The sequence below is a fragment of the Megascapheus bottae genome, chromosome 28 (assembly GCF_031878675.1).
Source record: "Megascapheus bottae isolate mThoBot1 chromosome 28, mThoBot2.hap1, whole genome shotgun sequence".
Taxonomy (NCBI): domain Eukaryota; kingdom Metazoa; phylum Chordata; class Mammalia; order Rodentia; family Geomyidae; genus Megascapheus; species Megascapheus bottae.
Genome location: NC_143536.1, coordinates 2,099,352 through 2,122,184, shown reverse-complemented (window position 1 = coordinate 2,122,184; position 22,833 = coordinate 2,099,352). Strand labels below are relative to the sequence as shown.

Sequence of the window (22,833 nt, the reverse complement as noted above, 5' to 3'; positions counted from 1 at the left end):
TGTCGCGCCGGTCACCTGCCTGCCGCGGAAAGCCGGGCCGTCGGGGGTCCAGCCCGGCGCCCCCACAGCGTCACCAGCCACCGGGCACCTGCCCCTCCTCCGCGGGGCCCGGGGGCCGAGATCTGAGCGTCGCGGCTCACGGCATCCCAGGCGGCCAGGCAGCGCCAAAAAGCCGGAAGGGGCGGCGCGGCTCAAGGTCAGCGCCCGGGCCCCGCGCCGACGCCCCCGGCGGCCCACGCGCGCGCCCCTGGACACGGCTGCCATCCTGACCCCCGCCGGGTCTTCTGCCTCTCCCCGGCTGTCTCTCGGTCCTCCTCAGCGCTCCGCCCCCGGTCCCGGAGCAGGGGATGCTACGCGGGCCCGGGCGCCGCGCCCCGCCGCGGCCAGCACTCCTTTTTCCGCCCGGCTCGGCGGAGGGTTACCCGGGGGCGTGGCCTCCTGGGGGCGGGACCTCATGTGGGCGGGGCCTCTCGGGGGCGGGGCCAGGCCGGTGTCCCGCGGGCCGCGGCGGCGGCGCCGGCTCAGTTTCGCGCTGCTCGCGGTGGTCCGCGTCGCCCCTCGGCCCACGGCCGCCCGCCGCCTCCCGCCGCCCGCCGCAGCCATGTCCAAGCAGGCCCCGGCCGGGCGCGAGGAGATCATGGAGTGCCAGGTGATGTGGGAGCCGGACAGCAAGAAGAACACGCAGATGGACCGCTTCCGGGCGGCGGCCTCCGCCGCCTGCGGCCTGGCGCTCGGTGAGTGCGGTCCTGAGTGCGGGGTCCTCGGGTGCCGCCGCCGGGGCGCGCCCCGCCCGCCCGGGCTTCCCTGCGCGCCCGCGCCCCGTCCCCCGCGCGCCACCCCGCACCCGGCCGCGGGGCTCCCTGCGGAGATGGGCCTCGGCCGGCCGCGGGCGCGCCCTGCCCCTCCCCGGCCGCCCCCGGCCGCGCCCTCCCGCGCCCTCCGCCGCAGGGGTGCCCGCGTGTCTGTGCGTGGCGCGGCGCGGCGCGGCGCTCCGCGCCCCGCGGGCGTCTCCACGGCGGGCGGCCGCAGCCGGGCTGCCCAGCCCCAGGGCCGGGTTCGGGGCCCCTGCTCCGGGCGCACTCGGCTTTCCTCCTTCCTGCCTCCCCGGCGCACCGCCGGCCCTGCCAGGCCGAGCTGGAAACACAGGTCCCACATTGTCTGCGCTCGGCTCCGGGCGCCGAGGCGTTGGCACCTGCCACCTGGCTGCTCCAGAGCCTCTGAGTCCCTCCCTCCCGAGACAGGTGCGGGCCCCGCCCGCCCGGCCTCCGTGGCGCCGTGCCCGTGTCACACGGGTGGTCAGGCTCGGCCTCCACGCTGGTGCCCAGCAGGGCACAACTTCCTTTCCTCACAGGAAGTGGCTCCGAGGAGGGAACCCCTGTCTGCATGGCTGCCCCACTTATTTCCTCGTCATCCCACCTTCCCCAGCCTCCCTTTCCTCGTCCTGTGCCACCGGGTGGAGAGAGGCCCCACGAGGTGGTCCCCGACGCAGACCGCAGCCGCGCTGGGCCTTCCCTCCTTCAGGGTCCTTGCGTTGGTGGCCTCTGGGAAGTTCCCGTGTGTCCCGCCTGAAGCGCCCCGTGAGCCCCCGACCCAGGGCGGCGCCCCCGCGGAGGGGTGCCTGTGTGGTTGGTGCGAGCTGTTGCTTCCTGCCGCTGCCCCCTCTTCTCACCGTCTGCTTACCTGCCTTCCACAAGTAGCCTTGGCTGGGAGCCAGTGGCTCACACCTGTAAGCCTAGCTACTCAGCAGTTCAAAGCCAGCCCGGGGACAGAAGTCCCCATGGGGCTTTTATGATCTCCCGTTAACCACTCAGAAACCGGAAGTGGCACTATGGCTCAAAGTGGTAGAGCATTAGCCTTGACAAAAGAGTCTAGGGACAGGGCATGCATGAAGCCCTGGGCTCCATCCCTCAGTGCCACAGAGACAGGAAAATCTACCGGGGGCACTGTGGTTCAAGTGGTAGAATGCTAGCCTTGAGCAAAAAAGAAGCTCGGGGACAGTGCCCAGGCCTTGAGTTCAAGTCTCATGACTCCCCCCCCCAAAAAAAGTCTTTGTTTTTTATTGTGCCAGTATCGGGACTTGAACTCAGGGCGTAGGTGCTCTTCCCTTAGCTCCCCCACCTCCCCCACCCCCGGCAGTCCTGGGGACCGAACTCAGGACCCAAGCCCTGTCCTTGGGCTTTCTCAAGGCTAGAACTCTACCACTTGAGCTACAGCACCACTCCTGGCCTTTTCTGTGTATGTGGTACTGAAGAATTGAACCCAGGACTTGGTGCATGCTAGGCAAGCACTCCACCACTAGGCCAGACTCCCAGTCCCCCTTAGCTTTTGCTGAAGGCTGGTGCTCTACCACTTGAACCAGAGCTCTACTTCTGGCTTTGTCGTAAGCCCTAAGTGTCATTGTGCCTTTGTGCAGGTAATGGCTTACTCACCAGGCCAGGTGTGTAGGGTATCAGCTGGGGGAGGGGCAGGGCCTTGGTGAGGGTGCCTCCTTCCCATAACCAGAGCATAGTTCCAGTTGTGTCTCTGCTTTAGCTGACCCCACTTGAGGCCCCCTGCAGGTCCACATGAGCCCTGGTTTGCAGTTTTCCTGAGGTGCAGCCCTCAGCTCCAGTCCTGCAGCCCACGTGCTCTCTTGCAAGCTCATGCATGGCCTTCTGTAATTAGTTACAGAGGGCAGGCCCTGCCCTGGCCGCAAAGGGAATTCACTTTGGGAGAAAGCTGCAAGTCCCCTCTCTGCAGCCAGCTGGAGTTTGCCTACAAATGGCCTGGTGCTTGTTGTCAGGAAGGGAGGCAGACAGGTAGCCCTGGCACTGGGTTTCCCCAGTGCTGGTCGGTTTAGGGTTCAAGACTCTGTGTCTTAAGATTTGCAGCTGTGGCTGTGTGACGTGTCCAGAGAGCACCCCAAGCCTGCGGGACCGGGCAGGCAGGGAGCGCTTTCCTGGTGCTTTGCCAGATGGATGACCTGGCCATCACCTTCACTGGAAGGTGGAACGTTGATCCTCAGGGCACGCTGGCAGCACTGAGGCAGAGGGGTGGTGGGAATGGGCTCTGCCTCCACTGCCGAGGCTGCTGGCCATGGTCTCTGGCCTCCTGCGCTGTGTGGGGTGGGAAGGCCAGGTCTGCCTTTCTGTGGCTGGGGCGTGGGCCTTGGATTGCCCCTCATAGAGCATCCATGGGCTCGGTGGGTGGCTCTAGGGGGCTTCCAGGACCCCCATTATCTGAAGGCTCGCAGGGCAGAGGTGCTGCCTGCCCTGGCTCAGGTGGCAGGAACTTAGCTTTACTGTGCCACCGACTTCTGTCCGGGAGAGAAGTGGCTGTGTCACCAGGGGGCTGCTGTTGGTGATCCTGGTCAGGCTGCTGTGCTGGGGAGGGAGGAGTGCCCGAAGCTGGGAGCCAGTGCTGGCCGCCTGCCAGCGAGCCCTGGAATTGACCCAGAGCTCCCGTGGTGTCCCCCTGACCGCGGGAGAACGCGGGGTCCTGGAAGCTTTAAGTTGCTGCCATGGTGACCACTTGTTTCCGAGGGGGCGTGGCAGGGGCGGGGCGTCCTCCTCTAGGTGATGCTGTTGGAGGGGCGGGGCGGGGCGGGGGCGGGGCGTCCTCTAGGTGATGTTGTTGGAGGGGCGGGGCGTCCTCTAGGTGATGCTGGGGGCGGGGCGGGGCGGGGGCGGGGCGTCCTCTAGGTGATGCTGTAGGAGGAGCTGGGCGTCCCCTCAGTGATACAGAAACCCTCTCCGTAGCCCCATTTTACAGCTGGGGAAACTGAGGCAGAGTTCAGGCGCTTGCCTGAGGCCCGGTCACCAGGGTTCTGGGCGTGGCTCCGGCCCTGCTCTTCCGCCCCGCAGCTCCTCCGTCCCCAGGCCGTCCCAGCCGCGCGCCTCTGCTTGCTTTCAGAGAACTATGACGACCTGTACCACTGGTCGGTGGAGGCGTACTCGGACTTCTGGGCAGAGTTCTGGAAATTCAGTGGGATTGTCTTCTCACGCACGTACGACGAGGTAGGAGCAGGGCTGCTGCCGACCCGGTGTCGCTGCTCTGTATGGAGGGGTCTGGGGACGTGCTGGGCGCGTGTGCGCACGCGTGCGAGTGCTGGGACGTGCTGGGACGTGCGGTGCTGGGCGCACGCGTGTGAGTGCTGGGACGTGCACACACATGTGGGAATGGGACCTGCTGCGTGTGCCAGATTGTGTTGTGTGTGCACACGCATGTGCGAGTGCCAAGACGGCTGTCACCTCCGCAGGTCGTGGACATGTCGCAGGGGATTGCAGATGTCCCCGAGTGGTTCAAGGGCAGCCGCCTGAACTATGCTGAGAACCTCCTCCGGCACCAGGAGGGTGACAGCGTCGCCCTCTACGTGGCACGTGAGTCTGGGCCACGGGGCTTTGGCCACGGAGTGGGAGGTGGGCACGTCGCTGGGCCGGTGTTGGCAGGTGTTTGAAGCCTGCAGACCGCAGAATGGCTGCCAGCGAGCCGCGCCGGGCACAGGCGGAGCCTGGGTGTGGGGCGTCTGGGGAGAAGTGGAGACCCCCTGTGTTTCCTGAGTCTGCCTTTATTCTGGAGATGGTGCTCCCTCTGTGCCCAGGCTGCCATGCTCGGTGTGAAGACACGTGCTGCTGGCTCTCATCTCTGGAAGAATAGATATGAAGAAGAGCCCTTCCCACTAGCTTTTCCTTGTAGACTAAAGTTTGAAGAATATTTCAGCCAGGCACCGAGGCTCACACCTGTAATCCCAGCTACTGAGGAGGCTGAAATCTGAGGATCATGGTTCAAAGCCAGGAAGTCCATGAGACTCTTTTCTCCAAGGAACCAGCAAAAGCCAGAAGGGGAGCCGAGGCTCAAGTGGTAGAGAGCTAGCTTCAGGGACAGTGCCCAAACCTTGAGCTCAAGCCCCAGGACTGGCATATATACACAAAAAAGGAATATTTCAATATATGTATTAGACCGCCTCTGGAAGGAGTGGTGTAAAGGAAATACCTTATGTTAGCTCTGAGTTGGACAGTAAATGGTTACCATGGATTGGGTGTGGTGGTTCATGTCTGTGATTCCAGCACTGGGGAGGCTGAGAAGGCAAGATCATGAGTTCCAGCCCAGCCTGGACCACACAGTGAGAAAATCAAAAACTATGGGACTCATCTCCAGTTAACCACCAGAAAACCTGAAGTGGCAATGTGTCCAAGTGGTAGAGCACTAGCTTTGGGCAAAAAGAGCTCAGGGACAGTGCCCAGGCCCTGAGTGCAAGCCCTGAACAAACAAAAGGAAAGAAACTGTGGGTGACTCCCTAACTAAGTCAGGGCTTCGGACGAGACGCGGTGTTTGTGGAAGGTGATGTTGGGGGCTGTAGGGCACCTGGGACAGGAGTCGGATGCTGGTCTAGCATGTGTAGAGCCCTGGGGTCTTCTGGCCATGGTCAGGCCTGAGGGGCTCCCTGCACATTGGGGGACTTGCCAGGTGGTTGAGCCTCCTGAGGGAGTGGTCACTTCCTGGCTTTAGCCCAGCAGGTTGGCCACGCGCTGGGGCCACGCTCAGGAGAGGCAGCAGAGCCTGGCTCGGCCTCAGCTTCTGTGGGACTGTGCTGTGGAGGGGTACGGGTGCTGGGTCCCCACCATTGCTGTTTCTGCCCGCACACTGTGGCTGGGCCAGGGGCCCGTGGGCCAGGAGGCCCCTGCCCTTCGAAGCCCAGGTGTTTCTCTTTCCCTCCTGAGCCAGTGCACGCTGAGCCCTGAGTTGAGTTCTTTCAAAACGATGCTGAGCTGGCCAGGCACGATCTGGCCATGTGCCCTGTCCTGCTGGGCCCTCTGGACGGGTGGTTGGGGCACTGAGCTGGCCCTTGGGTTTTCCCTGTGTAGCTCAGTCCTCCTGCCCACAACCAGTGTGGGTGCTAAGCTCCCGTGAGCGGAGTGCAGTGGCCGCGGCGTCTGCCTGACCGGCAGCTGTCCAGGGCGGGGCTCACGCTACTGGAATGTTCTCAGAGAGACCTTGCCCTGCCGAATGGCGGGAGGTCAGGAGAGGGTGGCTGAAGGCTCCGAGGGCGGGCACGAGGGCGGGCACGTGCTCACTTGGGGAAGGACGAGCTTCGAGCTCCAGAAGGAAGAACGCTTGGCGATCAGGAATGAAACGGTGCCAGGAAGACAAGACTGGCAGCACGGGCCCGAGGCTGCAGTGCTGTGCGCAGGGACCGTCCTGTGCCTTCTCAGCAGCCCGGTGTCACGCTGCAGACACCGAGGCACACTGGGGCTTTGTCCCTGTCGGCTTCCTGGGCACCGGGAATTCGAGGGCCTCTCTGCACCCTCTCCTGCCCCACTCTGTGTGTGACTTGACCTTGTGTCTCCAGGGGAAGGCCGAGAGGAGATCGCGAAGGTGACCTTCCAGGAGCTGCGGCAGCAGGTGGCTCTGTTTGCAGCGGCCATGCGGAAGATGGGAGTGAGGAGGGGAGACCGAGTGGTCGGTGAGTGTCCCTCCTGCCACGGCGGAGTGCTGGCTGGATGAATGAAGGTGTGTTTAGGGCTTGATCAAAAAGCGGGGCAGCAGACACTGCTTGTGCAAAGGCCCGGTGGCTGGTGGGATGCAGCGTCTGCAGAGGTATGCATGCTGGGCCCCCCTTTCTGAAGGGAGCTGTGCAGACTCTGAGCCAGCAGAGGGCCCGGGCAGGCCTCCTTCCCCTGCTCCCCTGGGACAACAGACCCTGACCCCACCAAGAGCCCCTGCGCCTTTCCTGTCACTCTGACTTCCAGGAAAGTGCCAGCGCCGGCAGGGCTGGGCTGTGCGGTGGGAAGTGGCCTGGGCAGCGTGCTCGGCGGTGCCTTGGGTTTTGCGGGCCGCTGGCGGGAGATGGCCTCCCCCGGGCATTCTATGGAGCCAAGAGCGAGGGCACAAGTGCACTGGTGTGGACGTGTGCCGGCCGAGCAGACAGCCGTGTGCAGGCTCTGAGCGTAAGCACAGGGCCTGAAAGATGGCTGCTGTGTGCGAGCAGAGCGAGGGGGTCCGGGGGCCAGGACCCCCAGTGGTGGAGCATCCGGAGACACTGGCGGGTTCCGCTGCTGCCCCCCGGCCTGGCCCCTGGGTGAACGTGGGGGAGTCCACTCTAAAGACTGCACGGATTCTCCCCGGCCCGGCAGGCTACTTACCCAATGGAGACCACGCTGTGAAGGCCATGCTGGCTGCCGCCACCATCGGTGCTGTCTGGAGCTCCACATCCCCAGACTTCGGTGTAAATGTGAGTGGGGGGCGGGGTCGTGGGGGTCCCTGAGCGGTGCCAACGTGACGGGAAAGAGCTGGTGGTGGGCACTGAGCCTAGACCTCTCCCTGGCCCCCGGGGGCCTCACTTGCCTCCTGCCTCAGTTTCCTTGCCTCTGTGGAAGCCCCCGAGCGTGGGTCAGCGAGTGGTGGCCGGAGGCGCCCACCCTGGGAGGGTCTCGCCGTGCTTGTCAGGATCTTCCTTTTATTGGTCCGTTTGGTTCTTGTACTTGTTTGTGGCTGTCCTGGGATTTGAACTTGGGGACTGTGCTGGCTAGGGCAGTGCTCTCCTGATGAGCCATGCCGCTGGCCTTTGTTTCTCTTGTTCTTTAGCATCGTTTTCTCTGCTGTTGTTTACTAGTATTTTCCCCTTTGGCTTTTCTTTGTTTAGTTTTTTGAGATAAGGCTCATATCAAAGCGCAGTTTGGCTTTGAACTTGTGGGTCTCCCCCCGCCTTAGCCTCCTGTGAGGGGTTGTGTGGTAGTGGCCGCCAGGCCGAGGCTGTGGCCTGCGTTGTGCATTGCGGGAGTTCAAAACACTCCTGGCTGTTCCCAAAGAGGCGGTGCCAGCGCCCAGCCAGGCCTTTTCCCCTACTCTTTCCTGACGGGCCAGGGTGCAGCCAGGCACGTAGGCAGCTCTGTGAATGAGCTCTCCGTCTCTGAGCCCGGTCTCGGGTGAGGGAGGGCGGGTGGTGGAGACAGATCGTGAGGCAGGTGCCTGCCACAGGTGGGCTTCCAGCAGGGACTCGGTGGGAGGGGCTCCGGTGTCCCCCGAGCTCCAGGGACAGAGGCGCCCTGCAGCAGCACGCCCTTGATCACGCCTAGAGTTGATTAGCTTCCCCTGGGGTGGCGCAGCCAGCTGGAGACCCCTGCCTGCTACAGGGCACGGAGGCTGCTGCCTGCTGGGGCGGGGACAGGGTGACGGCTGGGGGCGAGTCCTTTCACCTGCCCCCTTGGAGGCTAGGGTCTCAAGCCGTGACCACCATTCTGTGACCAAACCCTGCGTGTGGAGTGGCCACGTGAGGAAGCTGGGGGCATCTCCACACCGTGGCTGCTGTGGCTGGGGTCACAGTGACTTGTGGCTGTGGTCAGGGCGTCCGCCGGCAGCCGGCTGACGTGGGGGGACGTGTCCCCTGTTTCAGGGTGTGCTGGACCGGTTTTCTCAGATTCAGCCGAAGCTCCTCTTCTCAGTGGAGGCCGTGGTCTACAACGGCAAAGAGCACGGCCACCTGGGGAAGCTGCAGCGGGTGGTGAGAGGTGAGGGCCCCGCGCGGGCGCGCAGCGCGTGTGGATGCCCTGACCCCCGCGCGGGCGCGCAGCGCGTGTGGATGCCCCGACTCCCGCAAGGGCACACAGGGCATGGTCACAGGTGTGGGTGTGGACGTGCACGCGTGCCCGGGTGTGTCCTCGGCATCTGGCCTGGTGCGCTCGTCTGTCGGTAACCGTCTTCCCCCACCCCAGGCCTGCCTGACCTGAAGAGGGTGGTGGTGATTCCTTACGTCTCCCCTGGAGACAAGATAGACATCTCCAAGATCCCCAACAGGTAACAGCCTCGCCCTGCTCTGGTTCTCTCTCTCTGTCTCTGTCTTTGTCTGTCTGTCTGCCTCTCTCTCTCTCTCTCTCGTCAGTCCTGGGTTTGAACTCAGCGTCTGGGCACTGTCCCTGAGCTTCTTTTGCTCGAGGCTAGCACCACGTCTGGCTTGAGCATTCCCGTGTATGTGGCACTGAGGGATGGCAGCCAGGATCTCAGGCCCGGTAGGGAGAGTCCCGATTGGCCCCACTCCCAGTCTGGTCTCGCTTGCTTTCTTTGGTGTGTGTGGCGGCGGCAGGTGGGCACTGCGGGCAGAAAGCTGTGCTTCTCTTGCTGAGACAGCTGTCTCTCCGTGCGGGTGGGTCGTGGCATCATCCACACAGGTACACAGCGCCCAGAAGACGTGCCGGGCTCTATGCAAGCTTGCTTAACGTACTCGCTGGCACTGCCACCCGAGCTTCGCTCCCAGCCCACCTTTTTGCTGGTTCTTTGGGAGGTGGAGCTGGGGGGTTGCTCCTATCCGGGCAGGCAGTGCTCCACCTCAGCCCCCTGAGCGGCTGGGATTACAGGCGTGAGCCTGGGAGCCCCGCTTCTCGGTGTGCTGATGGTTTAGTCCGTGCTGAGCGGGTCTCGTTCTTAGTCACAGGTTGGCAGGAGGTGCTCTGAGCCCTGGAGGCAGTGTGACGGGTTGTGTGGTCACATCGTGGGTCCCAGGCCCTCCACAGCGGGGACGGGGGGAGGGAAGAGGGGGGATAGCAGATGACATCTGTGTGCGCAGTGTGCATCTCAGGGTGTATTGTCCTCGGGGTGCAGCACACTCCACGGAAAAGCCACAGGGGTCCAGCTGTGACGGATAGCCCCGCCCACAGCGCCCAGGAGCCCAGCGTGGGGCCACGGAGGGGCCGCCTGGCAGAGGCCACAGGTGCTGGTGACAGCCACGGTCTCTAGGTCAGCTTCCCAGGTGTGGGTCAGGTCTCTGTTGGCCTCTCCACCCTGTGGTGACAGCTCAGTGGCAGATGTCAGTCATGTCACCGTTACCAGGAGGGACCCCTGCACCCTCTGTTCACGAGTCTCTGGAGCTTGGGGCTTGCTTCAAGCCACTCTCCATCCCATTTCCCCGGTTTTACTGTGCAAGTCATGGAGCAGAGGCAGGCGGGGAGGAGGAAGGCCCGTGTGGCCCCAGCCCGCCTTGGGGGCTGCAGTAGAGCCCCAGGCAGCCCAGCCACAGAGGTGGGGTGAGCCGCCCTCTAGCCCCTCATTTCTGGAGGAGAAACCAAAGTACCATTGCTGGCTGTGATCTGTGGGTGTCTGGAAAGCCAGCGTTCGCGGGGCCCCTGTGGCCTGGGCCCTGGGTGTCTCCTTCCCACCCTCCTCTGGAGCAGCTGGCCTTGCTGGCTGGTCTCTCAGCATGGTCAGCTATCGCATGGCTCCGGGACACGCCTGGGGCTGGGGCGCCAGCCCTGGCCTGACAGCCGCTTCTGCCTCGCACGTGGCCACGTGTGTTTCATTCTCCTTGGCCAGCATGGACCCCAACCCCTCCCTAGGAGGGAGGAGGCCACCGCGGGGCCAGTGCTGGGGCCGTGGGCAGCCGGGCGAGCGGAGGTCTGTGCTGCCCCCTGGTGGCTCCTGGCTGCCACACCGGTATTTGCTGTGGGTTCCGGGCAAGGCTGGACTCACTCCAGCCAGTAGCTTGGATTTAAATTATTTTTGTTGGTTGTGGGGCTTGAGCAGAAGTGGCACTGTGGCTCAAGTGGGACGGAGCTAGCCCCGACACGATCCCTGAGCCTCGCGTTGTGCTCAAAGCGAGTGCGCTACCACTCAAGCCACAGCACTGCTTTTGATTTGTGCTGCTGGTTAATATCTGAGATAAGAGCCTCACAACGTTTCCGCCCCCACTGGCTTTGAACCATGATCCTCACACCTCTGCCTCCTGAGTAGCACGCGGCCAAGAGCGGGAAGGGAGGTGTGTCTCCCGTCTGCACCCCTGACCCTCGCCCCGTGTTTGTGTCCACAGCGTGTTTCTGGAGGACTTCCTGGCTCTCGGGCCCGGCGAGCCGGCCCCCCAGCTGGAGTTCGAGCAGCTGCCTTTCAGCCACCCGCTCTTCATCATGTTCTCCTCGGGCACCACCGGAGCGCCCAAGTGCATGGTGCACTCGGCTGGGGTAGGCCTCTCCCGGGGGGGCTGCCGCTCCAGGGCTTGCCCCTGGGGGGCTCAGGCAGGGTGTGGGAGAGCGTGGGAGAGTGGGAGAGCCTGGGTGACCCTGGGAGAATGTGGGAGGTCGTGGGTGGGTGTGGGGGAGAGCCTGGTTGGTATGGCGGCCTGCTGGCATTTAGGGAATCTGAACATGGAGGACAGGTGGTCCTGTACGAGAGGGGTGCTCTGTGGTGTTACCCAGCGCGTCTGCAAACGTGTGCACCTGGCACTGTGGAACACAACTGACTGCAGGTGGCAGCCAGGACAGCCGGGGTCCTCCAGGTTGGGTAGCTGGGGAGCTCAGCCGCCCGGGGCCAGGCTGGAAGGTCACGCTGGGACCGTGTTTCCTGGTTCGGGCTCTGGAGGCTGGCCTCCTTGCTCGTGGGTGGCCTCTGCCTCTTGGTGGGGCCTCTCCTGTGGGACCTTTGCTTTGCTATTTCTTTGCTGTGGCTGAATGCAGAGAAAAGCTTAGCCCTGGTGGGGACGGGGACGGGGACAGGGACGGGGGCATTAGGCAGTCTCCCAGCGTCCCGGGGCCATGCAGAGGGAACTCACCCCTCGGGTCTCCCAGGAGCCGCTGGTGCCACCACTGCTTGGCTCCTGCAGCTCCCTTGAGAGCCTGCGTGTTCTGGAGAGCTAGTGCGGGCATTGGCTCAAACACGAAGGCTGGCACCACGCCGCCGAGGGACAGTCCGTGGGTGCTCCCCGGTGACCTCTGGGGAGCACCTCGTCTCGAGGCCGGCTCTTCTCCCCGTGAGGGGAGGGCTGTGCTGGGAGGCGCTCAGCTGGTGTGCGTAGATGGAGTAAACCCCGGCTGGGGCTCCAGTCTGCTCCAGGGAGGCACGTCCTGCAGGGAGTGGCTTTTCCACCCAGGGTGGCCTCTCTCGGGAGGCCTGACCTTCTCCTCCGGACAGGGGTGCTCACGTGGCCTTGAGGCAGTAGGGCCGATCCCGGGCAGTGAAATCTGCCCACAAAATACAGCCAGGGATCCTGGGACCCAGAAGCTGCAGTGTGGGGGGCTGGGGACAGTGGCCTCAGGGCCACTGCTGGCCCAGTGCTGCTTCATGTAGGCGGAGGTGGCCCTGCCATTCACGGTAGCCAGCCAGCTGACCACAGGGCAGCACACAGGGCTGGCACACATCTGGCCACAGGCCCATCACTGAGCCACGAGACAGGCATTTTTAGAACCTGTAGGCAGGGAGGGAGTTGGGGCTGAAGAAGACACTTTGAGAAAAGCCAGAATGATAACTGTGCTGTTATTTTTAGTGTTTTGCACAGTGACTGCCGTTTTTAAAGCAGTGGCACATAAAAATATATTAGCTATAATGGAGTTTGCTCATAAAATGCTCGTGCCTGGTATATTTAGCATGGGAAAAGATCAAGAAAAGATATATTTGTTCCATTTTCAGTGGTTTTATAGCTCTAGAGAATTGGTAAGCACCTTGCCCAGGGTTGAGAATTGTCTTCTGCCGTTCTGAGACACGGGCCCTGTCTGTGGCCTGGGCTGGCCGTGGCTGCCCATGCTTCCCAGTGCGGGGCTCTCAGCTGGGGGACCTGGGGCCCGGAGGATGCCGGCCGGGCCAGTCTTCTCCCAGCACCGGGGACTCGTTCATCGGTGGCGGCCCCGAAGCCGGGTGTGGGGTGCTATGTGAGGGGTGTGGGCCTTCGCCCTCCAGACGGCAGGGCGTGCATGCAGGCGGGCCCAGGCCTTGCTCACCCATGCCTGCCCCGTCCACAGGGAACCCTGCTCCAGCACCTGAAGGAGCACATGCTGCACGGGGACACCGTTCACACTGATGTCCTGCTCTACTACACCACGGTGGGCTTGGGGACCGAGGGGCGGGCGGGCGCCCCGGCTGTGCCTCCCGTGCTCGCCATGGCTGAGCCGCAGCCCCCGGTCTGCTGCAGGTCGGCTGGATGATGTGGAACTGGATGGTGTCCGCCCTGGCCACGGGCGCCTCTGTGGTCCTGTATGACGGCTCCCCGCTGGTGCCCACGCCCGCCGTGCTGTGGGACCTGGTGGACAGGATCGGGTAGGCTCCTGAGCCTGCGCACTGGGTGTGTGGGTCCAACCTCCAGAACCGCAAGCCCCGCTGCTCACTCGCTCCTTCACTGAGGAGGAGCTGGGGCGAGGGGGGGGGACCCGTGCTCCACCCCTCCCCCCACCTGGCTCGGCGCAGCGGGGAGGGACAGATAGAATGCTGGTTCAGCCAGGCGGCGGGTCCATCACTGGTGGGCAGTCAGGCCGACCCCTCCCCCTGTGTCCTCAGCATCACCATCCTGGGGACGGGTGCCAAGTGGCTGTCCGTGCTGGAAGAGAGGGACATGAAGCCAGGTGAGCCCTGCCCTGTGGCCTGCACGTGGCTGCTCCCTGGGGTGGGGGCGGGGGGCCGGGGGGCCTGGGGCCGGGCCTGGGTTCATCTTCATGGCTCCTCGCCAGCGGAGACCCACAGTCTCCACACACTCCACACCATCCTGTCCACCGGCTCTCCGCTGAAAGCCCAGAGCTACGAGTACGTCTACAAGTGCATCAAGAGCAGCGTGCTTCTGGGCTCCATCTCAGGTATAGGGGCCGGGCCTTGAACTCGGGACTCTTCTGCCTCAGCCTCCTGAGTGCTGCGGTTACCGGCCTGTGCCACAGCATCCAGCACAGGTGCCTTTTCTCATCACTGCTAATCGTGCCGGGTTCTGGGCAGGGTTCTGGGTAGAATGCTCTCCTGGTGTTGATGAAGCCCTGGCTTCCATTCCTCAGCACCACATACACAGAAAAGCCAGACGTGGTGCTGTGGAAGAGCGCTAGCCTTGAGTAAAAGCAGCTCAGGGACAGTGCCCAGGCCCGAGTTCAAGCCCCAGGACTGGCAAGAAAACCTTTTTGTGTGTAGATGACAGTAAGATCTTGCACTCCACAGGAAGCAGGGCGCCAGTGTTTTCTGCCAGGCATGTGCCTGCATGCGTGTGTGTGTTCCTGCTCATGTATGTGCGTGTACACGAGGGAGAGGCCTGAGGCACCACCTCCCTCCCTCTGATCATATCGCTCAGCTGCACTTTGGTTTCCTTTCCCACGTTTGTCATTCTGGTTCTTCTTGTGATTTGGCCAATCTTCACACACCTCTCTGTAAGGTGACACTGGCTGGAAGCCACCCTGCTAGCTGTCGTCCCCATTGCTTCTTTGGCCCGTGGTGGGGTGGGGTGGGGTGGGGTCGTGGGCAGACCTTTCCAGGCCGCAGGAGCTTTGGTCCTGCCTCTGGTGGGGCGGGAGGGCCTGTGGGGGGGCCTCGTCCTGGGTGGCACTGCCCCTTTCCTGCCTCACGTGGCGTCCCGGCATTGGCTCTCCACCCTCGCCGCAGGTGGCACCGACATCATCTCCTGCTTCATGGGCCAGAACGTGTCGGTGCCGGTGTACAAGGGGGAGATCCAGGCCCGAAACCTGGCCATGGCGGTGGAGGCCTGGGATGAGGAAGGTGAGGCTGCGCTGCTCACCCAGGGGGGGACGCCCACCACTGGTGTACGCACACAGGCCGTCCTGTCCCGTCCCATCCCCCCCCCACCCTCAGCAGGCGCTGAGCCGAGGGCAGGCCCTGTGCTCAGGAGCCGGGGCCCTGCCCTGTGTGTGTGGGCGTGCGTGCGTGCCAGCCTGTGGACAGGGCCACCGTGTGTGGTTTACACGCTCACCCTGCCCCCAGGCAGGGCCGTGTGGGGGGAGAGCGGGGAGCTGGTGTGCACGAAGCCCCTCCCCTGCCAACCCACGCACTTCTGGAACGACGAGAACGGGAGCAAGTACCGGAAGGCCTATTTCTCCAAGTTCCCAGGTGGGTCTGGGGGCGTGACAGGCCTCTCCCCACCCTGGGTGGCCGGGCACCTGTCCTGATGCTGCCATGGTCGGCTTGCAGCCACCCGTGAGACCACACCTCACCCATTCTGCACTAGGGCTGCCTGGCCAGGAGCCCATGTGGCTCCTGAGGGGCGGGGGGAGGGTGTTAAGGGCTCTGCTGGCCTGACGGGGATGGCGGGGCCACAGGAGTCTGGGAGGTCTGCAGGGCCGTGCGCTGTCCTCACAGGGGCAGTGCCGGCAGCCACGCCAGGCAGCCCGCTCCACTTTCCTGGCTCAGCAGGCGGCCAGTGCCGAGCCCCCCTCCAGACCTAGCATGGAGCCCGAGTCCCGGGCAGGGCTTCGCCCCAGAGCCACCTGAGCCGAGCCCTGTTCTGTCCCGCAGGCGTGTGGGCCCATGGCGACTACTGCAGAATCAACCCCAGGACGGGGGGCATCGTGATGCTGGGCCGCAGGTGAGGGCGTCGAGCAGGAGTCAGGACCCCTCTCCGGGCCTTGGCACGGGCCGCCCCGGACACAGCCCTGCGCCCAGCCTGTGCTCTGTCCCTGTCCTGTGCCTTCCTGCACTGGCTAGCCATGTCCCCAAAGGCCGCTGTCACAGCTAGCCTTGTGTGGCATGGGCAAGGGGCAGTGGACGCCCACCCACAGGGCTCTCAGTGCCTGGGTTGCAGTTTGGGGGCCTGCTGGGGGCAGCCGGGTGTGGCCCACCCCTACTGGCCTCCGTCTTCCCCACAGCGATGGCACACTCAACCCCAATGGCGTGCGGTTCGGCAGCTCGGAGATCTACAACATCGGTAGGCACCCGCCCCGCCGGGCCCCTCTCAGACCCAGGGTCCCTCCAGAGTGACTGCTGCGCCTCCTCTCCTGACCACGTGCCCCACCCCTTCCTGTGGGGCCTTGGTGGGGTGGGGTCACCTCGGTTCCCAGGCCCAGGGAGCAGCAGCAGTCCCCAGCCCTGCGCTCACCACTGCCCAGTCAAGCGCCTGCTCAGGGGTTAGGCCCAGCCTGGACTCCAAGAACCCCTCTGGGGAGATGGCCTCCCCGCAGGGCTCGTGGGGTCTGGTGGGAGACCCAGGCCTGTGTGCAGCTGTGCACCTCACGTGGTGGGGCCACCACAGCTCTGGGACTCGGCGGCACACCAGTCCACCCTGGCACGGCCAGAGCTCCACTGCCCAGAGCGGCATTCCGGCCTCAGCCACCATGGCGCCTGTCGCGGGCAGCCGTGAGCATGAGCCCCCTGTCTCTGCAGTGGAGGCCTTCGAGGAGGTGGAGGACAGCCTGTGCGTCCCCCAGTACAACAGGGACGGCGAGGAGAGGGTGATCCTCTTCCTGAAGATGGCCTCCGGCCACGCCTTTGGGCCTGACCTGGTGAAGCGCATACGAGACTCCATCCGCGTCGGCCTGTCTGCACGCCACGTCCCCAGTCTCATCCTGGAGACCCAGGGCATCCCGGTATGTCCCCTCCGGCCTTAGACACCCAGGGCCCTGTTGCCTGGCAACCGCTCTTTAGAGCTGTGTCTTAGAGATGTGGGTTGGGGCTTGGTGGCCCTGCCCTGCGGCCACTGGGTCTCTAAGTTCTGGGTGAGACAGGGGCTCTGAAGGTGTGGCAGGGGCGCCTGCTCTGCCTTCTCACTTGAAGGTCCACCAGGAAGCTCTCATGGGGACAGGCTGAGACGTTCTGGGCTGCTGTTGGGCCCTGGGGCCTGGTGAGCAAAGCCCCTGTGGGACTGGGGGTCTGGCCTGGGCGCCCTTCCACTTGCATGTGGGGCTGCGGGGCAGGGCTGTCCAGCCCAGGTGACCGGCCTCCCACTTTTGGGTGAGGTGTCCCCAGGGGTAGAATGGCTGGTGGGTGGCCTTGGTACCCCTGTGTGCCTGGGGCCTGCTCTAAGTGGATGCCCCCGTGCTTTCCTAAGCATGGGGCCTGGTCTCCCTGTGAGAGAGCTACTGGCCAGCAAGGCACACAGGGCCAGAGGTCCCTGGGGGATAAGCAGCCACGTGTCCTTCCTGCTGCAGGGGCATCATACAAGGGTGGGTGGGCTGGCTGCAGGCTGGGTACCACACAGCCCTGTGGGCCTCTCTCAGCTGGGCACCAGCTTTGCCCTGCCCGGCACTTGGATGCTGCTCTGCCTTCTTGCAGCTCCTAGCACACTGCCTCTGCCCATCTTAGCAGTTGGGGTCAAGTCACAGCCCCTACCGGCATCAGTGTGAGACTCACACAGCCAGAGGGCGTGTCACCCAGCCATGGCCTCCCTGGGTGTGGGGCCACTGAAATCTTCATGAGAACGATTCCAACCTCAGTCAGATGTACGTGCGGGGAGTTAGGGGGATGAGAGCCCTCAGAAGTGAGTACAGCGATGCCACCCCAGCCACACGGACAGAAGAGGAAAGACGAGTTCTGGGGGACAGTGCCGGAGCATTAAGGCGCCCACATGACCCTCACCGGGTGGCGCTGGTGGGGAGCCTCAGCCTTACTCTAGTGTTACCTTCTGGAGGGGTCCACTGCCAGGGAAGTGGGGTGAGGCTTGTGCTGGGGGGGGCTGGGGGCTGCGCCAGCCCTCCAGGCACCTGGCTGGCCCACCTCTGGGTGGTCAGGACCTCTGGGTCTGGTGTGACCTCCTGGGCCTTGGCCTCTGGGGGATGGTCCTGGGGCCTTCTCCTATGGCAGCACAGCCCGCTAAGGGCGAGTTCACCATCATGCGCGGTCTCTGAGTGGGGCCCGGGGGCATGGCCACCTGGGGGCGGGGCCACAGCAGAGTATGGCCTCATGGGATACAGCCCTCGGGGGCGTGGCCACCGCGGAGTACGTCCTCTGGGGGCGTGGCCATCATGAGGTTCATCATCCGGAGGCGTGGCCACAGTGGGGTACGTCCTTGGGGGCGTGGCCACCGTGGGGGTTCGTCCTCTGGGGCGTGGCCATCGTGAGGTTCATCATCCGGGGGTGTGGCCACCGTGGGGTACGTCCTTGGGGGCGTGGCCACCGTGGGGGTTCGTCCTCCGGGGACGTGGCCGCCGTGGAGTTCGACCTCCGGGGGCGTGGCCACCGTGCAGTACAGCCCTCGGGGGCGTGGCCGCCGTGGGGTTCGTCCTCCGGGGGCGTGGCCATCGTGAGGTTCGTCCTCCGGGGGCGTGGCCATTGTGGGGTAGTCCTCCGGGGGCGTGGTCACCGTGCGGTACAGCCCTCGGAGGCGTGGCCACCGTGCGGTACAGCCCTCGGAGGCGTGGCCGCCGTGGGGTTCGTCCCCGGGGGCGTGGCCGTCGTGGAGTACGGCCCTGGTTTGAGGCCCTGCTGTCCCTTCCTCCCGCAGTACACGCTTAATGGCAAGAAGGTGGAGGTGGCGGTGAAGCAGGTGGTGGCCGGCAGGGCCGTGGAGCACCGAGGCGCCTTCTCCAACCCCGAGGCCCTGGACTTGTACCGGGGCATCCCCGAGCTGCAGGACTTCTGAGCGGGGGGACCTTCCGGGAGGACTCCACAGGCTGGAGACCCCGCCCCTCGCGGGCTCCGCATCTCCCAAGTCTGAGCGCTAGGACCGCCCTGGGGGTCGACGGGGACAGTGCTGGGAAGACTGTGTGTGCGAATAAACGTGCGCGAGCCCACTGCGTGGCCGTGGTGCTTTCTCCACGGCTCGCGTGTCCCGGAGGGCCCGGCGTGGAGGAAGGGGGAGGAGGAGGAGGGAGGACGGGATGGAGGAGGGGGGAGGGAGGAGTGTGGGTCTGCTTGGGGCCTGGGGCGCATCCCAGTGAGTCGTGACCCCGATGCCAGCGCCAGGGCCAGGGTGTAAAGGCCCTGTTTCTGCGTCTGCTGTCAAGATTCTAATGGCATTTGCCTCATGGGTGTGGCCGGTGATTATCAAAGAAGTGGGAACTTCTCTTTTTCATAAAAAGTGTCTTTGTGGTACTCTTCCTTTTCTTTTTTTTTGTGGGTCGTGGGACTTGAACTCTAGGCCTGGGTGCTGCCCCTGAGCTCTCCAGCGCAAGGCTACCACCCTACCCCTTGAGCCAAGCCCACTTCCCCTTTTCTAGAGGTTAACTGGAGATAAGAGTCTCAGGTCTTACTGTGCCCAGGCTGACTTTGAGCTTGGGTCCTCAGATCTCAGCCTCCTGAGGAGCTAGGATGGCAGGCGGGAGCCACCATGCCTGGCTTTCTTTTCCTTTTTATTTGTGTTTTGTGATTTGAACTTTGGGGCGTTTGCTGGCTGTGTGTCTGGTGAGTGGCTGTGATGCAGCTGCATCAGTGCTGTTAGGCCCGCGCTCTTGCCTGGTGGGCTGAATTCGGGGAGGTTGGTTCCTGTGCCTGGTCACAGGCTGGGGGCTGGGTCAAGCCCAGCCCAATCTACACTGCTGGCCTCCCCCTGGGCTCTCAGAGGCCATGACTGGCCAGCTCCTGTCTGCTGGTTCCTGGGCCACCCTGTCATTTTTCCTGCTAAGTCTTCAGACCTCAGGCTTATTTTTAGGTTGTGAGTTTGCCAGGCTTCTCAGAGCCAGATCTCCGTTTCCAGTGTGGCCCCCGCCTGCCTGATGGGGCCTGGGCCACCGTCCTGCTGGGCTGTGTCATGTGAGATGGTCTTTGTTCCCCTGGTCTTTACTCATGTCCAGGGGTGTGGGTGAGGGTGGGGGAGTTGAGGAGCCAGGGTTGCAGCATGTCTGGCCTGCCTCCTTTCCACCGGTGTGAAAACCCTGAGCGCGGAATCCTGAGCGCGGGGAGCTGCTGATGAGGCCTGCAATGCCAGGGCCTCAGGAGGCTGAGATCTGCGGATCATGGTTCAAAGCCAGCCCGGGCAGGAAGTCTGGGACTTTTCTGCCTTTCTTGTTGGTCCTGGGGTTAGTGTACACATTCTGGACAGGGAGGAAGTGGCTGGGTGCAGGTGCTGGTTAGAAGCCGCAGTGTGCAGATGTGTTCTAGGTGGGTTCTAGAGGGCAGGCACGGGTGGGGGCGGCACTGATGTGGGGGCAGGTGCCCCCTGTCTGTGCCTGGGTGGCGGAGCCCAGTTTTGGGGCTCGGCTGCACCAGGTTATCGAGCTTGTATTTCACTTTGGAGATGGGTTAGATTACACATCAGATGTCTGTTGTTATGCAAATGTGTCTCCCTTTTGCTTAAGATTTTCATTTTTCTGTGAATTATTCCCCTTTCCCCTTCCTAAGAAATAAAAACGGCCACTGGTGCTGGCGGAATTTCCCAGTCATTGTAGCTGTGGATGTCTCTTGAGTCTTGGCTGGGCCACATTTCTGAGGCGAGTGGGTGCACAGATCACTGCAAAGGGCTGAGAGGAGGTGTTGTGTTGAGAAGTTGAACAGATGGGAAGGTCCCAGTCAGGTGACACCTGGAAGGAAGGGGGAATGTCTTGTGTGAGGGCCCTGGGGCAGGAGTGCACATGGCGGCTGGAGGAAGAGGACTCTCAGGGGGCTCCAGCACTTGGGAGAGGGGAGACCCGTGGAAGGGGAGGCCCTGGAGGGACTGGAGCTACTTTTCTCCTGGGGTCAGGGTCCTGCTCTGCCTCGGGCCTCTGCTGTGCTCCCGGAATGTTTTGCTCCTCAAATGTCACCTGCACGGCCCCTCCTGCTGAGCAGGCTCCACATGGGCTGTGGATGCGGGACCTGCCCGAGTCTTCTGCTAGGAGGGATGAGGGCGGCCCGGGAGAGGCCTGGAGAGAGGCCCGGGGAGGCCCAGGAGAGGCCAGGGAGAGGACCGGGGAGGCCGGGGAGAGGCCGGGGAGGCCCGGGGGAGGCCCGGGAAGAGGCCGGGGAAGGCCCGGGGGAGGCCCGGGGGAGGCCTGGAGAGAGGCCCGGGGAGGCCCAGGAGAGGCCAGGAAGACGCCAGGGAGAGGACCGGGGAGGCCCGGGGGAGGCCCGGAAAGAGGCCGGGGAGAGGACCAGGGAGAGGACCGGGGGAGGCCCGGGGAGAGGCCGGGAAGAGGACCAGGGGAGGCCCGGGGAGGCCCGGGAGGCCGGGGAGAGGACCGGGGGAGGCCCGGGGAGGCTCGGGGAGAGGTCCAGGGAGAGGACCCGGGGAGGCCCGGGGAGGCCGGGAAGAGGACCGGGGAGGCCCGGGAGGCCGGGGAGAGGTCCAGGGAGAGGACCCGGGGAGGCCCGGGAGGCCGGGGAGAGGTCCAGGGAGAGGACCCGGGGAGGCCCGGGGAGGCCGGGAAGAGGACCGGGGGAGGCCCGGGAGGCCGGGGAGAGGCCAGGGGAGAGGCCCGGGAGGCCTTCGTGGCGTCGCTGCCCCGCGGCCTGCTTCTCTGCAGCTGGGCCGTGCAGGGCGGGGCTCTTGGCCGGGGGTTCACACCGTCCGGCCGGCAGCGGCCCGCGATCGGAAGCCCCGGGGCCCGGAGGCTGCGCCGCCGTCTCTGGAAGGCCAGTCTTGTTCTGGGTCGGGCGGTGCGGCTGGTCAGGACGGGTCTGCACGAGCAGCGACCCCAGGACCGGGCCGCTGAGCGCCTGCCGGCCCTGCCGGGGGCGCGGGAGGCCTGCAGTGACCGCCACGACCGCGAGATGGCGACGGCGTTCCACGCAGCGAGCAGCAGGCGTGGGGCGGAACTGCGGGCGGGGCTCCGGGAACCGCCGAGCTGCGGGCATCCTGCGGGGCTGTGGGCGGAGCCGCGCAGAGGGGCGGGGCCGAGCGGAGGTGGGCGGGGCTGTGGCGGAGGGGCCGGGCCGCACACAGGCGGGTGGGGGGGCGGGGCCGAGCGGAGGTGGGCGGGGCTGTGGAGAGGGGCGGGGCTTCACGGAGGGGCCGGGCCGCATGGAGGTGGGCGGAGCCGTGAGTGGAGGGGCGGGGCCGCAGGAGGTGGGCGGGGCTGTGGCGGAGGGGCCGGGCCGCACAGAGGCTGGGTGCGGCAGCGTGTTGGGGCTGGGGGGCCGGAGGTCGGGACGCCGCGGGTCCGGGCCCACACTTGCAGCACGTGGGGGACTCACCCAGCCTCAGTTTCCCCCCGTGAAATGGGGGGTGCGGGCTTTGGGGGCGGCCGGGCGCGGGGCCCGATCTCAACCTTCCAGAGCCCGCACGGTTTGTACCCCAGGCTCCACCCGGGCTGAATAGGCGGAGACCCTCCTCCCCGAGGAGGGCGAGCGGGGGAGGGCAGACCCTCTCTCCCCCAGCCTGCACAGGGGCGGAGGGGGGAGGGGGAGCCGCCCCATCCCCTCCTACAGCCCCTGCACGCAGAAGGGGCTCCTCTCGGCGAGGCGTCGCCCCCTCCTCGGAGTCCCTGGCTCTGCCCGGGAGGAGGGTGCGGGCGAGGTGCCCGGCTGCTCTCCGGGGCTCCCCGGGGGGATCAGGCTCTTCAGACGCGGCCTGGGCCCGGGGCCGGGTCGGGGCCTCGTTTCTGGTTCTCCTCCGGAGCCCGGGCGGGGCAGCGTCCGGGGACGGGGGGGGGGGGCGCAGAGTCCCGGGCGGGGCAGCGTCCCGCGGGGGCAGAGCGGCACTCAGCCCGGGTCCTCCCCACGTCGGTCTCGGGTTCGGGAGACTTTGGCCCACTTGTCCTTTCTCCCCGCGAAGCCCCGGACGGGAGCTCGGGGCGCGTGTGGAGGGCGTGGGTGGCCGCGGTCCAGGCTGGGCGCCGCCGCCCCGCCCCGCCGGGGTCCTCCGACGGGCGGAGGGGGTTTTGTGTGTGCCGGTCCCCCGCCTCCGACGCCGCGGGGAGGTCGTGAAGTCGTCCCGGGACGCCGCGGGACCCCGCGGGGAGAAGCGGGGAGCGGGCCCGGCCTCCCAGTGCCGGGACGGCGCCTCGCCCCGGTGGACGCCCGAGATGGACGGCGCCCGGCCCGCCCCGCCTCGCGCGGCCGTCCGCGTGCCGCCGACCTACCCCGACCTCGCGGCCGCCCCGGACGCCGCGGCGCGCTCCGCGTGCGCTCGAGACCCCGGCCCGCGCCCGCCCCCCCCGCGGCCCCCCCCCGCCGCCTCCGCCCCCTGCGTGGCCCCGCCCCCGCCCGCCCCGCTCCCCGCCCGCCCGCCCTCCCCGCGGCGCTCGCTCACTCGCTGGCTGGCTGGAGGGCGGCCGGCAGCTGGCGCTGGCAGAGGTGGCGGCGCGGCCGAGATGGGACGGGCGCTGGGGCGCG

The 22,833-nt window shown here is 65.4% G+C and overlaps 1 protein-coding gene across 1 annotated transcript; it reads left to right on the top strand.

Moving 5' to 3' along the window:
* The first annotated feature begins 504 nt into the window (after positions 1–504).
* Aacs (acetoacetyl-CoA synthetase) lies at positions 505–18,382 on the top strand. The gene is made up of 18 exons (XM_090319863.1): positions 505–734; positions 3,892–3,995; positions 4,238–4,358; positions 6,329–6,442; positions 7,113–7,210; positions 8,372–8,486; positions 8,691–8,772; positions 10,775–10,922; positions 12,693–12,773; positions 12,863–12,987; positions 13,225–13,289; positions 13,395–13,517; positions 14,302–14,415; positions 14,638–14,763; positions 15,169–15,238; positions 15,519–15,577; positions 16,033–16,235; positions 18,089–18,382. Exons 1-18 carry the CDS (start codon positions 602–604, stop codon positions 18,224–18,226), a joined length of 2,019 nt encoding a protein of 672 aa, XP_090175989.1. The 5' UTR covers positions 505–601; the 3' UTR covers positions 18,227–18,382.
* Positions 18,383–22,833: the final 4,451 nt, after the last annotated feature.